The sequence below is a fragment of the Neophocaena asiaeorientalis genome, unplaced genomic scaffold (assembly GCF_003031525.2).
Source record: "Neophocaena asiaeorientalis asiaeorientalis breed wild unplaced genomic scaffold, Neophocaena_asiaeorientalis_V1.1 scaffold46, whole genome shotgun sequence".
NCBI lineage: Eukaryota > Metazoa > Chordata > Mammalia > Artiodactyla > Phocoenidae > Neophocaena > Neophocaena asiaeorientalis.
In genome coordinates, this window is record NW_020175393.1 from 9,441,705 (window position 1) to 9,455,489 (window position 13,785).

At 41.7% G+C, this 13,785-nt stretch overlaps 1 protein-coding gene and 1 pseudogene across 3 annotated transcripts in view; one reads left to right on the plus strand and one right to left on the minus strand.

The window, feature by feature from the left end:
• Positions 1-13,728, minus strand: part of PEX39 (peroxisomal biogenesis factor 39) — a 16,286-nt gene extending 2,558 nt beyond the window's left edge. The window contains exons 1-5 of one of the 3 annotated variants that reach the window (XM_024766286.1): positions 13,246-13,728; positions 12,720-12,857; positions 4,682-4,837; positions 3,105-3,319; positions 2,719-2,880 (exon numbers count right to left, since the gene is read on the minus strand). In XM_024766286.1, coding sequence (XP_024622054.1) covers positions 13,394-13,726 — 333 coding nt within the window. In that variant the 5' untranslated portion in view covers positions 13,727-13,728 and the 3' untranslated portion in view covers positions 2,719-2,880; positions 3,105-3,319; positions 4,682-4,837; positions 12,720-12,857; positions 13,246-13,393. Of the gene's footprint in view, positions 1-2,718; positions 2,881-3,104; positions 3,320-4,681; positions 4,838-8,941; positions 9,063-12,719; positions 12,858-13,245 lie in introns of those variants that run through there. The other 2 variants (XM_024766287.1, XM_024766288.1) reach the window with 2 other exon arrangements.
• LOC112413888 (mitotic checkpoint serine/threonine-protein kinase BUB1 beta pseudogene) lies at positions 7,470-10,288 on the plus strand (annotated as a pseudogene).
• Positions 13,729-13,785: the final 57 nt, after the last annotated feature.

The window sequence follows — 13,785 nt, forward strand, 5'->3', positions numbered from 1 at the left end:
ACCCGTGTCCCCTGCATCGGCAGGCGGACTCTCAACCACTGCGCCACCAGGGAAGCCCAAGGAGTCCTTTATCGGATGTCCTTTCCAATATGAATAATGTCCTGGTTGCAGGTCATGGTGGATCTGATCTTCATCCAAAGTTAGAGTACTGTGATAGCCTTCAGAAACAGTGTCCTTTTAATTAAACTTTGCAAGGAGCTGAGAAGTTAGTCTTAGCCAGTAAATGCCTGAATTAACAAAACTAGAATATTCACTGAAACATAATCTTATTCTTTCTAAAGTTAACCTCATTTCTACTAAATATCTGGTTAACTGACCATATAGCTAGCTACAAATGACAAAAGACTTGACTTTAAGAGTCAAGGTTAAAGAACTTGATTACAATGCAATTGAAAAGAAACTTGGTTACTGCTGTGACATACACTAAAATTATGACTGATATCACTTACGAGGACATACCAGAATTTTGGGAGTTCCACTTAATTTCTAGAATGTATATATTAATAATGTTTACACATATGACATAAACTAAAGTTTTATCATCATCTATTTAACTGCTCCCCATTTAACATACCAAGTAAGCCTAATTAGTTTAATATTCCTCTCTCTGAGATGGAGAGAAAACAAATATTTTGAGGTGCTCCAGGGACCCTCTGGAAAACCTCAAAGTTAGAGGTCAAATGACCTTCATTTAGTATTTGATCTTTGGAAAGTTTGTCAAAAATATCAAAAAGTTGTGGGCTTCCCTGGTGGCGCAGTGGTTGAGAGTCCGCCTGCCGATGCTGGGGACACGGGTTCGTGCCCCGGTCCGGGAGGATCCCACATGCCTCGGAGCGGCTAGGCCCGTGAGCCATGGCCGCTGAGCCTGCGCGTCCGGAGCCTGTGCTCCGCAACGGGAGAGGCCACAACAGTGAGAGGCCCGCGTACCGCAAAAAAAAAAAAAAAAATCAAAAAGTTTTAAAACACTTGGTCAAATAGAATCACAGGTCACTGTGAAACAATACCAATTCACTTAACCAGCAAGACGATAAAAGTTCTCAATAGCAGGGAATTTCCTGGTGGTTCAGTGGTTAAGACTTGGTGCGCACACTGCCAGGGCCCCAGGTTCGATCCCTGGTCGGGGAACTAAAATCCCATGAGCCAAAATCATGGCCAAAAAAATAAAAAACTTAAAAAAAATATCTCAATGGCAAATACAGATCACTTAAACACAAAGAAACTCACAATCTATTACCAAAATCAGTTCAATATTTTAAGAAAACTTTGTCCTCTTAGAGGACCAAATTCAGGTTTTATACTACTTTACCTTTAAAACATTTCCTTGGGCTTCCCTGGTGGCGCAGTGGTTGAGAATCTGCCTGCCAATGCAGGGGACACAGGTTCGTGCCCCGGTCCAGGAAGATCCCACGTGCCGCGGAGCGGCTGGGCCCGTGAGCCATGGCCGCTGAGCCTGCACGTCCGGAGCCTGTGCTCCGCAACGGGAGAGGCCACAACAGTGAGAGGCCCGCGTACCGCAAAAGAAAAAAACAAAAAACATTTCCTTAATTAAGTTCAATCTTATCTCAGCCAATTTTGACCATGCACAAAACTCTCAGTGTTCTTTTTCCACAAACTTTCCACAACTTTCTATCTATTCAGAAACAACCAGCTCTAGGACAAAACCTTTTTTCCTTTAACAAAATGCATTTTCAATCCTCATACCTTCTTTGCTGAAAACACACATCCTACTTCCTTGCATACTGAAATGTTTCCCTTATAATTCTTAACCTTAAAACCTTAATTTTTCTCTGGAATTCCCTGGTGGTCCAGTGGTTAGGACTCCGAGCTTCCACTGCAGGCGGCACGAGTTCGATCCCTGGTCAGGGAACTAGATCCTGCATGCCACACATGGCACAGCCAAAAAATAAAAATAAAAATGCTGTTTGTCACATCAGCATTTCCTGATTGACGAACTTATGCTTATGCTTTAGTTTTCCTCTTCTAAGAACTTAGACCTCCCCAGCAATTAATGTTCCAGAATTTTATCCTGTTTGAAATGACCCAGATAGTGAATGAATTCTCATAATTTACCTTGGTTTAGTTTCAAGTTACCAAAATCTGCAGATACTAACCTTTTTTTTCTGGCTGCACCATGTGGCTTGCTGGATCTTAGTTCCCTGACCAGGGATTGAACCTGGGCCTCCGGCAGTGAAAGCAGAGAGTCCTAACCACTGGACCACCAGGGAATTCCCTGGTTCGACTTCTTTTAGGTGGCTCAGTTTCTCCCAATTACAGCCTAAAACCATCTTGGATGCTCGGAACACTAGGTGATCAGCCTCTGTCACGCCGCCTGGATGAGCAGTACTTACTTAATGACTGTAATGGGGTTTCCCTATGGGACTGCTACACATCATGAAAATTGATCCTCAGACACTTCCCAAAGATCCTCAGTCATCTGAGGATGGCTTGTGGCTGGAAGGAGCAAAATGTCCCTTTATTCTTTGGCGCTGAATAATTCAGTCTCTGATTTCACTAGCAAAAGTTTTGTTCAACCTTTTTTTTTTTTAATTCAAATTTAACAAAACCCCAGCCACATGTTTCCCTGGGCCTCTTGCCCAGATGCCCTAGGAAATGCACCAGTGCCCCTTAAGACTCTTAAGTCTTAAGTGAAAACCAGCTCAAATAAAATTTTTAGGATCAACACCCAAACAATGAGATCCAAGTATCAGGAGAACCCACCAAAAACACCTGGGGAGTGCTGAGAAGCAGGTGGGGCTCAATGGGCCCATGCTGGCACCAAGCACTGTTTCTGCATAGACTCCCGGTGGCCTCTGGCAGGAGTCTCTGATATCCTGCTGACTACACCAAGCATATGTCGATGAAAAATTTTAATCAGTCGATCTAAAAAAGAAATGGAAAATTTTATTCGAGCCAAATTTGAGGATTATAACCCAGGAAGAGCATCACACAAAGCCCTGAGAATTGTTCCAGCCATTAGAAGTCAAGATACAGTTATATATGCTTTTTGAGACAGAGGAGGGCTGTACATCAAATGACATATTATTGACAATTTACATAATCCACATCTGAGCACCATGTGACCCCTTATCAAGAAGGAATGTTACCTTTAAGGAACTGTCTTAGGAGAATGTTGCTCTTTACGGTTGAGTAGAAATTTCCGCCGATGGTAAAGGTTTGGTCAATGCATAATGCAAGATACACAATGCACAGTGGTGGGAGAGAGGAGGCCAAAAGGCAGAGAAGATTTTTTGTTTAAATTTTTCTTCTCTTTCCATAAAATATGAATTTTATTTCACAGTTAACTGGCTCAAGAGTGAACCTGCCAGGATGAGATGTTATAGATGTTACTCTTATACTGTAAAGCATTGTGAAGTCAGATTACTTTAAAATGATGTATCAAAAAGTCATGGGAAAAGAGCAGTTGAGTGTGGAAGGCCCAGGGTTTATATCCCAGATCTGTCGTATACTAAATATGGAAATGTTTCCACTCTTGCCTATAAAATGGGGCTAATATAGTCTAGCCTGTCTGCCTCCCATGGTTAAGAGTATTAAGCAAAACAACAGTTTTTAACTTAGAAATCTATGTAAAGGAAGTTTTAAAAATTATGCGCTTCTGTATTGTGTACCATGTTAGATACCATTCCCTGAACAAGTTATGGGACTATCCTTTTTTCTGGGGAAAATTAGTCCTATTAGTGTGTGCTAATGTGGGATCACGACAGTCAACATAAATACCTGATATGTTCTAGGTGTAGGGAGAACAGAAGACCTAGTTTCAGGAAACAATAGTAGGTGCAGTGAGTCATGCGGCTGATTTAAAGAGACTGACTTTACAAGGTAGTTAAAGCTTTTCCTTGGCTCTAGAGCCTCTAGCCCCTTGCCTGACCCAGCTGGTTCTTAGAGCCTAAGGTTCTAGGGGTTGTTGTTGACTGGCTCTTTTTTATGCTTTGAGATTTCATTCGTTGTCATTCTGGGGCCAAGTTCTTTCATCAAGCCTTTTTTTTCACTGCCTATCTGGAGAATGGCTGTCTGAAATAAAAATGCCACTTGGATCCCAAATTCACTTCCACAACCACCAGAATAAGCTGAATCGGGAGATAAACACTAACTTCTACACTCCTAAGAAATTGTTCCCAGTTGGTCAGAACCGTTTAGTGTGTCCCAAGTAGCATTTTAAAAATAAAAACACATCTATGCACTGCAAGTAGTGAAGTATGAGATTTGTTTCAATTACACATAAGGACTGAAACAGGATTACATTTTTTTTTTTTTTTTAATTGAGGCTCACTGTCTAGAGATACAAATACAAAACAACCACAGTGGGGCTTCCCTGATGGCGCAGTGGTTAAGAATCCACCTGCCAATACAGGGGAAACAGGTTCGAGCCCTTGCCTGGGAAGATCCCACATACCGTGGAGCAACTAAGCCCGTGCACCACGACTACTGAGCCTGTGCTCTAGAGACCGCAAGCCACAACTACTGAGCCCACGTGCCACACCTACTGAAGCCCTCGTGCCTACAGCCCGTGCTCTACAACGAGAAGCCACTGCAATGCGAAGCCCGCGCAAGGCAACAAAGAGTAGCCCCCGCTCACCGTAACTAGAGAAAGCCCACGCGCAGCAATGAAGACCCAATGCAGCCAAAAATAATAAATAAATTAATTAAAAACAACAACCACTACCACAGTGATGCTCCCAGGAGGCTTAAGTCCAGCTGATAGGTGGTGGTGAATGCACAAAAGAGAAACAGCAGTGGCCAGTATCCAGGGTCCTAGTCTATGCAGGACACAGTCACACCCTCCAGATCTCAGAGTTATATCGACTGAAAGATGCACAACCTAAAAGTTGAGAATTATGTTTTATTTGGTGGACTTTCTGAGCACTCAAGCCTGGGAGGCAGCTTCTCAAGATAGTTCTGAGAGGCCGCTCCAAAGAGGTAAGGGAGTCAGCCTTTACAGGATATACAGGAGCTCTGCAGAAAAAACCAGGTAGTCAGAACATCAAAAGATGACTGTTAACTAAAGAAAACCAAACATCTCAAGTCAACGAATTTAACACTTTTCTATGTATGAGAAGATGTAAGAGTCTGAGCTTATTGAAATCATTTCTTTGCTATGTACCTTAGCTGTCCAGGGCCAGTATCCTGTTCCTTCCCTTCCTGAGTCCCCTCAGGGTGCGCCCTTTGGGTGGCTGCAGTGGCTGAGGGCTTGGCAGTGGCAGCGCATTTGTCTCTCCTCGAGTCCCCTCAGGGCTCACCGTCAGGGGCGTTTGTAGTGGCTGATGGCGTGATGGCTGCAGCATCCTTTGTTGATATGGCAGGCAACATTTTTCACCCACAGTGCTTCCCCTTAATAATAAAATTCGACCAACATTTGGGAGACATTTCATGACCAATTTTGTCCCATGGTGCTAGGAAGGCTCATTCCTAGATCAGGCAAAGATTCTGTTAATAGCCTACTCAATGTGTTAACTTTTTTTGGATTAGGCCCTGTTGATAATGTAAAATCCTCTGGATCACCTGTCTTACTAGTCTATTATGATCCAGGAAATGTTTTCCCTTGTTGCTTCTTCTCATATCTAGAATCACACTGTTACAATTATTGATCTATTTCCTCAAGATGTTTAGCCATCATTAATTTTGTTGGAGACCTGGTTACACATTGGGTAATGCAAGAGACAATCTTATGAACTAGATGGGATAAGTAATAAAGCTAGTAACATTAACAAGGTCATAGTACAGCAGAGAGAAACACAAAGCATAAACAATCTGGAAACAAAGAGAACAAATTAAAACAATGATTAGTATAACTAGTTGTAATTTGGTTGTAATAAACCATCAACTCCACAGGAGACCCAGCTGGAGAAGCCAAATTCTGTATGGACTAGGTAGAGTGAAGAAGATAAATGTTTCATCTTTGTTTGTAAAGGTATACTTTATCAACTTTTTGTAGGTCATAGCATAAGAGGAAAGGTTTTTCTAGAAAACAAAGATTAAAAGCCAGGATATTACAGAAAAAGTCATAAAATTATAAATCATGTTTATCAGTTCATTCAGTCCCATGTAATTAATTTCTGATGATCTGAAGTGTTCAGGTTTTCCATTAGAGTTTTGCAATTTGTTACCTAGTTCAGTGGTATGATCCAAAAGTTAATCAGAAACTTATATTTGTCAGAAATCCTTTTTATGAATTTTCTTGAATATTTTCATTTTATAAAAGCTTCAGAGTAAAACAATGATTGTCTATAAATGACAAGACTTAAATGGCATGGTTAAAGATCTGATTACAAGGCAACTGGCAAGAAACTTGGATATTTCTATGACATGTGACATTTTAAGATAATAACTAGAATTATGACTGATAACACTATACCAGAGCATATCAGAATTTTAGGAATTTCACATAAATTTTGGAATATCTATAACATTTATCCATACCATATAACTAAGGCTCATCTCCAATCATTTGACAATGTTTCTCAGGTAATTTAACATACCCAATAGGCCTAATTAGTTTAATAATCCTCTCTGAGATGTCTTAGGGTTCCTTTGACGCATCCCAGAGTTAACCAGAGGTCAAAAGAACTTTTGTTAGAATTTGATATTTGGGATATTTGTCAGAAATATTAACACTTGGTCAAATAGGATCACAGGTCACTGTGAAACAATACTCACTTAACCAAAGTGACAAAAAAAAAAAAGATCACTTAAAGGCAAAAAAGCTCACAAAATCTGCTACCAAAAGCAGTATTTCAAGAAAACTTTATTCTCTTAAAAGAGAGAACCAAATCCAGTCTTGCACCAGTCTACTTTTAATAACAAAATCCATTTACAAAATTAAATTGAATCTAATATAAGCCTGACCATGTATAAAACTCCTTTTTCAGGGCTCTCTTTTTACAAATCTTCTACAAGTTTCTGTATTCATATTAATTTGTCCCTTATTTTTTTTAATACAGAAATAACCAGCTCTAGGACAAAATCATTCTTTCCCCTTAACAAACTGTACTTCCATTCCTCATACCTTCTTTTGCTGAAAGCACACATTCTACTTTCCTTGCATACTGAAATATTTCCCTTATTATCTTTAGTAGTTCTAATTACATACTACAATTTTAACTGTTAAAAACCTTAATCTCTGGGCTTCCCTGGTGGCGCAGTGGTTGAGAGTCCGCCTGCCAATGCAGGGGACACGGGTTCGTGCCCCGGTCCAGGAAGATCCCACATGCCACGGAGTGGCTGGGCCCGTAAGCCATGGCCGCTGAGCCTGAGCGTCCGGAGCCTGTGCTCCGCAACGGGAGAGGCCACGACAGTGAGAGTCCCGCGTACCGCAAAAAAAGAAACATAAAAAAACTTAATCTCTAGCACAAACCAACAAGCAGCAAGTAATTATAAGCTGTTTGTCATACCAGCATTCCCTGATTGGAGTATCCCATAACCTCTAGAAACATATAAAATAATTTCTTTCCTCAATGTGGTACAAGGTATGTTTGTAATAAACCCAGACATCTTTAGTTTTTCCTTTCCTAAGAAGAATAAAGTGATTAACTTTAGACCTGTTTAGCAATTAATGTTTCAGCATTTTATCTCATTTGAAACGACCTGGACATTCAATAAATTCCCATCATTTAACTTAACTTAGCAAAACTCAAGTTACCAAAAATCTAGAGAAACTATTTTAGACAGACACACCCAAGATATAATTATTTCTAAAAGAGTTCACCTGAAAACTCCTATCTCATTTATGTTCATTTTATAACTTATGAAAATATTATCCTACACGTTAATTTGTTGCTGTTGTTGCTGTTGACAAAGTCTGTAACAGAAATAACATGAATGCAGGGCTTCCCTGGTGGCACAGTGGTTAAGAATCCACCTGCCAATGCAGAGGACACGGGTTCAAGTCCTGGTCCGGGAAGATCCCACATGCCGTGGAGCAACTAAGCCCGTGCGCCACAACTACTGAGCCTGCACTCTAGAGCCCATGAGCCACAACTACTAAGCCTGTGCTCTAGAGCCCACGAGCCACAACTACCAAACACCGTGCGCCTAGAGCCCGTGCTCCACAACAAGAGAAGCCACCACAATGAGAAGCCTGCGCACCACCAAGAAGAGTAGCCCCCGCTCACCACAACTAGAGAAGGCCCGCACACAGCAACGAAGACCCAACACAGCCAAAAAAAAAGACATGAATGTATTAACCTTTAGTAAACCTAGGTACAATACAGTAAGACATGTCTATATTAATTAAGTCAGTGAGCTTAAGCTAGCTTTAATACCAGATGTTATACTATATATAAAACAGTTAACCAACAAGGACCTACTGTATGGCACAGAGAACTATACTCAATATTTTCTTTTCCTTTATAGGAAAAGAATCTGAAAAAGAAAAAAAGTATATATATAAAACTGAACCACTTTGCTGTACACCTGACACTATACATTGTAAATCAACTATACATCAATAAAAACATATTTTTAAACACGAAATGTTAATTTAATATTGAATATTTCTTAGATCACATAAACCTGAAATTCATTCCGACCACTTTCTTTTATATTTAGAAATATTTAGTTTGTAACACCTTACTTTTAAGTCAATTATACAGAGCTCTTTTTAAATTTTAATTTTGATATTTCTAGAGGTACATACTTCTCATAATAATATCTCATAATAATGTACACACAGACACATAAACAGACAAAACTAGAGATCTCATAGCTTCACTTTAAAACTTAGTTATTGGGAGGAACTGGCGCAGAAGGGGAGAGGCAGCATGTGGAAAGGAGGGCCTCTGGAGTGTGGAGTTCAGCAGTTTGGGGCCCAATTATTGAAGACAGCTGTGAAGCCACACACTCCTCTGGGTTCTCCGGATCTTCTGCCTCAGTTACAAGCACCTCCTCCATCAAATGTCTTCAAATTCCTGAGAAACTGGAGCTCACTAGTGAGACTACAGACAGCCCTACTCAGTCACCCTGGTGTTCACAGTACCACAGACAACTGCTAAAATCCCAACCAGAGCTGAGTACCTCTGCAGAGTTTTTCGTAGAAGATAGACCAATGCCTAATTTGGAAATAGAGAAGGAAATTGAATTAGATAATGAGGATTACTGCATTAACAAGAATACCTGTTATGTGAAGACCATAAATTATTCTGGGTGACGCCAAGAAACTCTGCAGAGTTAACCATAATAAAGGTATCTTCTCAACCTGTCCCATGGGACTTCTATATCAACTTCAAGTTAAAGGAACGTTTAAATAAGGAGTGTGATAATTTGTGTCACTGGTATCAATACCAAGATGGCTGTATCGTTTGGCACCAATATATAAACTGCTTCACCCTTCAGGATCTTCTTCAATACAGTGAATTTATTACCCATGAAATGACAGTGTTGATTATTTATAACCTCTTGACAATGGTGGAGAAACTACACAAAGCAGAAATAGTCCACGGTGACTTGAGTCCAAGGAGTCTGATTCTTAGAAACAGAATCCACGATCCCTATGATTGTAATAAGAACAATCGCGCTTTGAAGATGGTGGACTTTTCCTACAGTGTTGACCTTAGGGCACAGCTAGGCGTTTTTAACCTCAGCGGCTTTCAGACTGTACAGATCCTGGAAGGGCAAAAGATCCTGGCTAACTGTTCTTCTCCCTATCTGTTTGGTATAGCAGATTTAGCACATTTACTATTGTTCAAGGAACACCTGCAGGTCTTCTGGGATGGGTCCCCTCTGGAAGCTTAGCCAAAATATTTCTGAGCTAAAAGGCGGTGAACTGTGGAATAAATTCTTTGTGCGGATTCTGAATGCCAGGGATGAGTCCAGTGTCTGTTCTGCGGGAACTTGCGGCAGAAATGAATAGGGTGTTTGACACCACATTCCAAAGTCACCTGAACAAAGCTTTATGGAAGGTAGGGAAGTTAATCAGTCCTGGGGCTTTCCTCTTCCAGCAAGATAGGCAGTCAAGTTTCTCGCAGATTCCTGCCTAAAACCAATGGTTGTACTGTGGAACGCTGGACCTGTATATGCTATGATTTAATATAGGTACACTACTAACACTTTTCTACTTTCTGATAGAAGTATATTTCTAGGTAACTGGCATTTTCTACGCAACAAGGTACCTCCTCTTGGCCTTGTCTAACAAAGAACTGTTTTATTCTAAATGGATTCCGTATTAATGGGTGCCTTGTTGTCATTTTTTTAAACATCTTTATTGGAGTATAATTGCTTTACAATGGTGTGTTAGTTTCTGCTGTATAACAAAGTGAATCAGCTATACATACACATACATCCCCATATCTCCTCCCTCTTGCATCTCCCTCCCACTCTCCCTATCCCACCCCTCTAGGTGAACACAACCTTGTTGTCATTTAACGCATTTGTCTCAACGTTTTCCCTGTGCTTTTCCCGTTTGTAATTTGTGACCTGTACCCTTAAGATCACTATGTATTTTGTAAAGAATAAAATAGTATTTGTTAAAAAAAAAACTTAGTTATTGTGAGTTCCCTGACAGTCCAGTGGTTTAAGACTCCAAGCTTCCACTGCAAGGGACGCGGGTTTGATACCTGGTTGGAGAATTAAGATCCCACATGCTGTGTGGGACAGCCAAAAAAAAAAACTTAAGTTATGAATCAGTTATTACAATATAAACTTACTAGTTTATAAATAACACTTGGAATGAATTAAATTTGCTTGCTCAGATGACTAAGCCTTTACTATTTATGAAAAAGACTTAAGATTTGTATTTGTCCTTGATAAAACTTTGAGGCTATGGATTAGATTTTGGCTGAGGGAGACTTTCCAGCTGTTTGAGTTTAAAAAGGCCACTTTTTCCTTTTTTTCTTCCTTAGTTTCAGGTTCTTTCTGATTGAGTTAATTAGGCTCAGTCTCAGGTTTCTGTGGGCTGTATTTACATTTCTGTTGTCAAGATTTGCAAGACAGGGACTCCCCTGGTGGTCCAGTGGGCACCAAGGAATTCAGGCGCTTTTGTCAATCTTTCAAGTTGATTAATTGGCCTGTTGCCCCAAGTAATTGTTGGTCAAGTATCTCAGTGTAATTTTTTCCAGCCCTTTAAATATATATTTTTAAACTGGGGTAAATAGAGCAGACTTGTTTGGGGCCCTTTAATGTTGGGAACCAACAGTGCGTCCCTTTGGCCCATCCAACTTTAGGTAGTTTTGTATCAAACCTTTAATTTAATCCCATTAACATCTGTTTTATTTATTCCATTTTTAAGTAACCACCTTAAAATTTCCAACTTGTTGGGAAAAAGTCCCTAGACTTTCCCTTCACTTTTTTCTTGTTTTCCTGTTAATCAACCTAATTAAAATTAATTATTCTGTTTTTATTGTTATCCATAAGACCCACTGAGGGGAAGGAGAGACCACAATAAGGCTTCCCAAACCATTTTTTGGGGGGTGGGGGGTTGTTTTAAACTAAGGGAGTTTTTAGGTTAACCATTACACATATTTTTCCCACTTTTTTTTCCTCGTAGGTACTAATAAAACAGCTAGTTATAATGAGAGCTCCCTAAAACTTTACCAATTCAGAGTTTTCCCAATTTAAAGGCTCCATCATCTGGCCATTAATAAGATGTATCTTAATACTGACTCAAACCAATAAGATGCAAGAGGCATTCCCCGCAAGAGAGTGTGAAGGCTGCTGCCTAAACAAGATCCAGAAAGTTTATTCCCAAAAATAGTCTAAGAAAGTAAAGGCCTTTGTTGTACAGGCTGACGCAAATGAAGGTTAAAATGGCAAAAAATCCCCGAGAGTTGGTACAGCTAGACAAAAGACTGCTCAGAATCCCAGTCTATTTGATTGGCTGCCAAATGTACACCATATGTGCACCTTTTGGATGGCAGAGACCAAGTTCTCAAAAGCCATACACGCAAAAGGCTGGAAGAAGATCAAGTAGAACATTTACATCTCAAAGACACAGAAAGAGAAATTAAACTTCCCCCGGAAGGGCTTTTATTTGTTTTTGTTTTTTTAAGGTCAGAATTTTGAAAAGATGTTTTTATCAAGCCGGCTTTTTGTAACTTAACTGCGTATTCAATAAATGAGCCCAATCTGAGTCATTTTCAGGGTGAGATTTCCTCTGACTCCCAATTAAGTAGGTACTTGCAAGTATGAGCTCAGTACATTCATGAATCTGGATGGAGTGTTAATCGGAGGTTGGTTTTCTGATGCCCTTCGTTTTCGTTTGAGAGAATCTATTTCCCGTTTTAAAGCTGAATTCGTTGGGGATAAAATTTACTATTGCACTCTTATCCTGACAAATTCTTATTAAGGTAGCCAATTTGAGGAAAACATCGGGTCACCCTCTTATCTAAACATTCAGCCCAGACTGCTCAGTACTTTTTTTTTTTATTTGGCCGCGCGGTGTGGCATCTTAGTTCCCTGACCAGGGATGGAACCCGTGCCCCCTGCAGCGGAAACGCAGAGGCTTAACCACCGGACCACCAGGGAAGTCCCCAAATATCTTTTCAACTGAGCAAATCCAAGTGTCTTCCAACCAGGTTCCCCTAGTATCTTTCAGCTGGTGGGCATTTTCTTCCAGTGTCTTTCACAACTGTGCTCCCCTAGTATCTTTCAACTAGGGAGGTCACTCCCCAATGTCTTTCAACTGGGGAGCCAGGCATCTGCTAGACACTGCCAAATAAAACTCAGGATAATCAACCAATAATCAGGAGATCCAAGAACCAGGAGAGACTCACCCAAGTTCGTATGAACTCTCCAAGGAGGCGGATGGGCACAAGAAGCCTCTGCCAGTACCAAGGGTCCGGTTCCTCGTAGAGTTCAGGCGAAGAGGAGAAGTCTGCTCTGGTTCTCTCCATGGTCACCAAAACTGTAGACTGAAAAAAAAAAAAAGCAAAACCTCAAAGTTGAGAATTATTTTATTTGGCAGACTTTCTGAGGACGCAAGCCCAGGAGGCAGCCTCTCAGATAGCTCTGAGGGACTTCTCTGAAGGATAGATAGGAGTTCTGCGACAAAATCAGGTAGTCAGAACATCAAAAGATTACTGTTAATTAAAGAAAACCCGACATCTCACGTTAATGAATTGAGCTTTTTTCTGTGAATAGGTAGATGCAAGAGTCTGGGCTCACTGACACCTTGCCTTTGATATGCGCCTTAGCTATCCAAGGCCAGTATCCTGTTCTTTCCCATCTTGAGCCCCCTCAGGGTGCGCCCTTGGTTGTGTCTGCAGTGGCTGAGGGCTTGGCAGCCGGCGGCCCATCTACCTCCATCCTCGGTTCCCTAGGGCTCGCCGACGGAGCCGCAGCATTGCCAATGGCTAGATGGCTGCAGCGTCCTTTGCAGATAGGGCAGCAACATTTTTCATTCACAGCTGCAAAGGACCTCGAGCCTCAGGAACCCACTATGTGCCATCTAGGAAGGCGCTGTCGCAGTCTCCCCGGAGCCAGGTTCTTCCAGGAGGGTCCTCTGCCCATAGGGAGAGTCGTCGGGCCTGTGGCCCCGGGTCTGGAAGGGCGGCACGGGGTCGTCGGCGGAGCCCGAGGCCTCCCAGGGCTTGGGCCTCCGCGGGAGCCGGGACGCCGTGGGTTCGCCGAGGGTCGCCACGACGTGGCGCCTCTCCAGGCCGGGGAGCCCCCGGCCCTGCTGGACCAGCTGCAGGAGCTGCGCCAGGGTCACCGAAGCCGAGGCTGAGTCCGCGGGTGCAGGAGCCGCGCCAGTCCCGCTCTGACTGCCGGACGGCTCCATGGCTGACGTGGAGCCAGAGCGCTTCCGGGAGGGATGGGTGCAACCACCGTCGGAGGAAG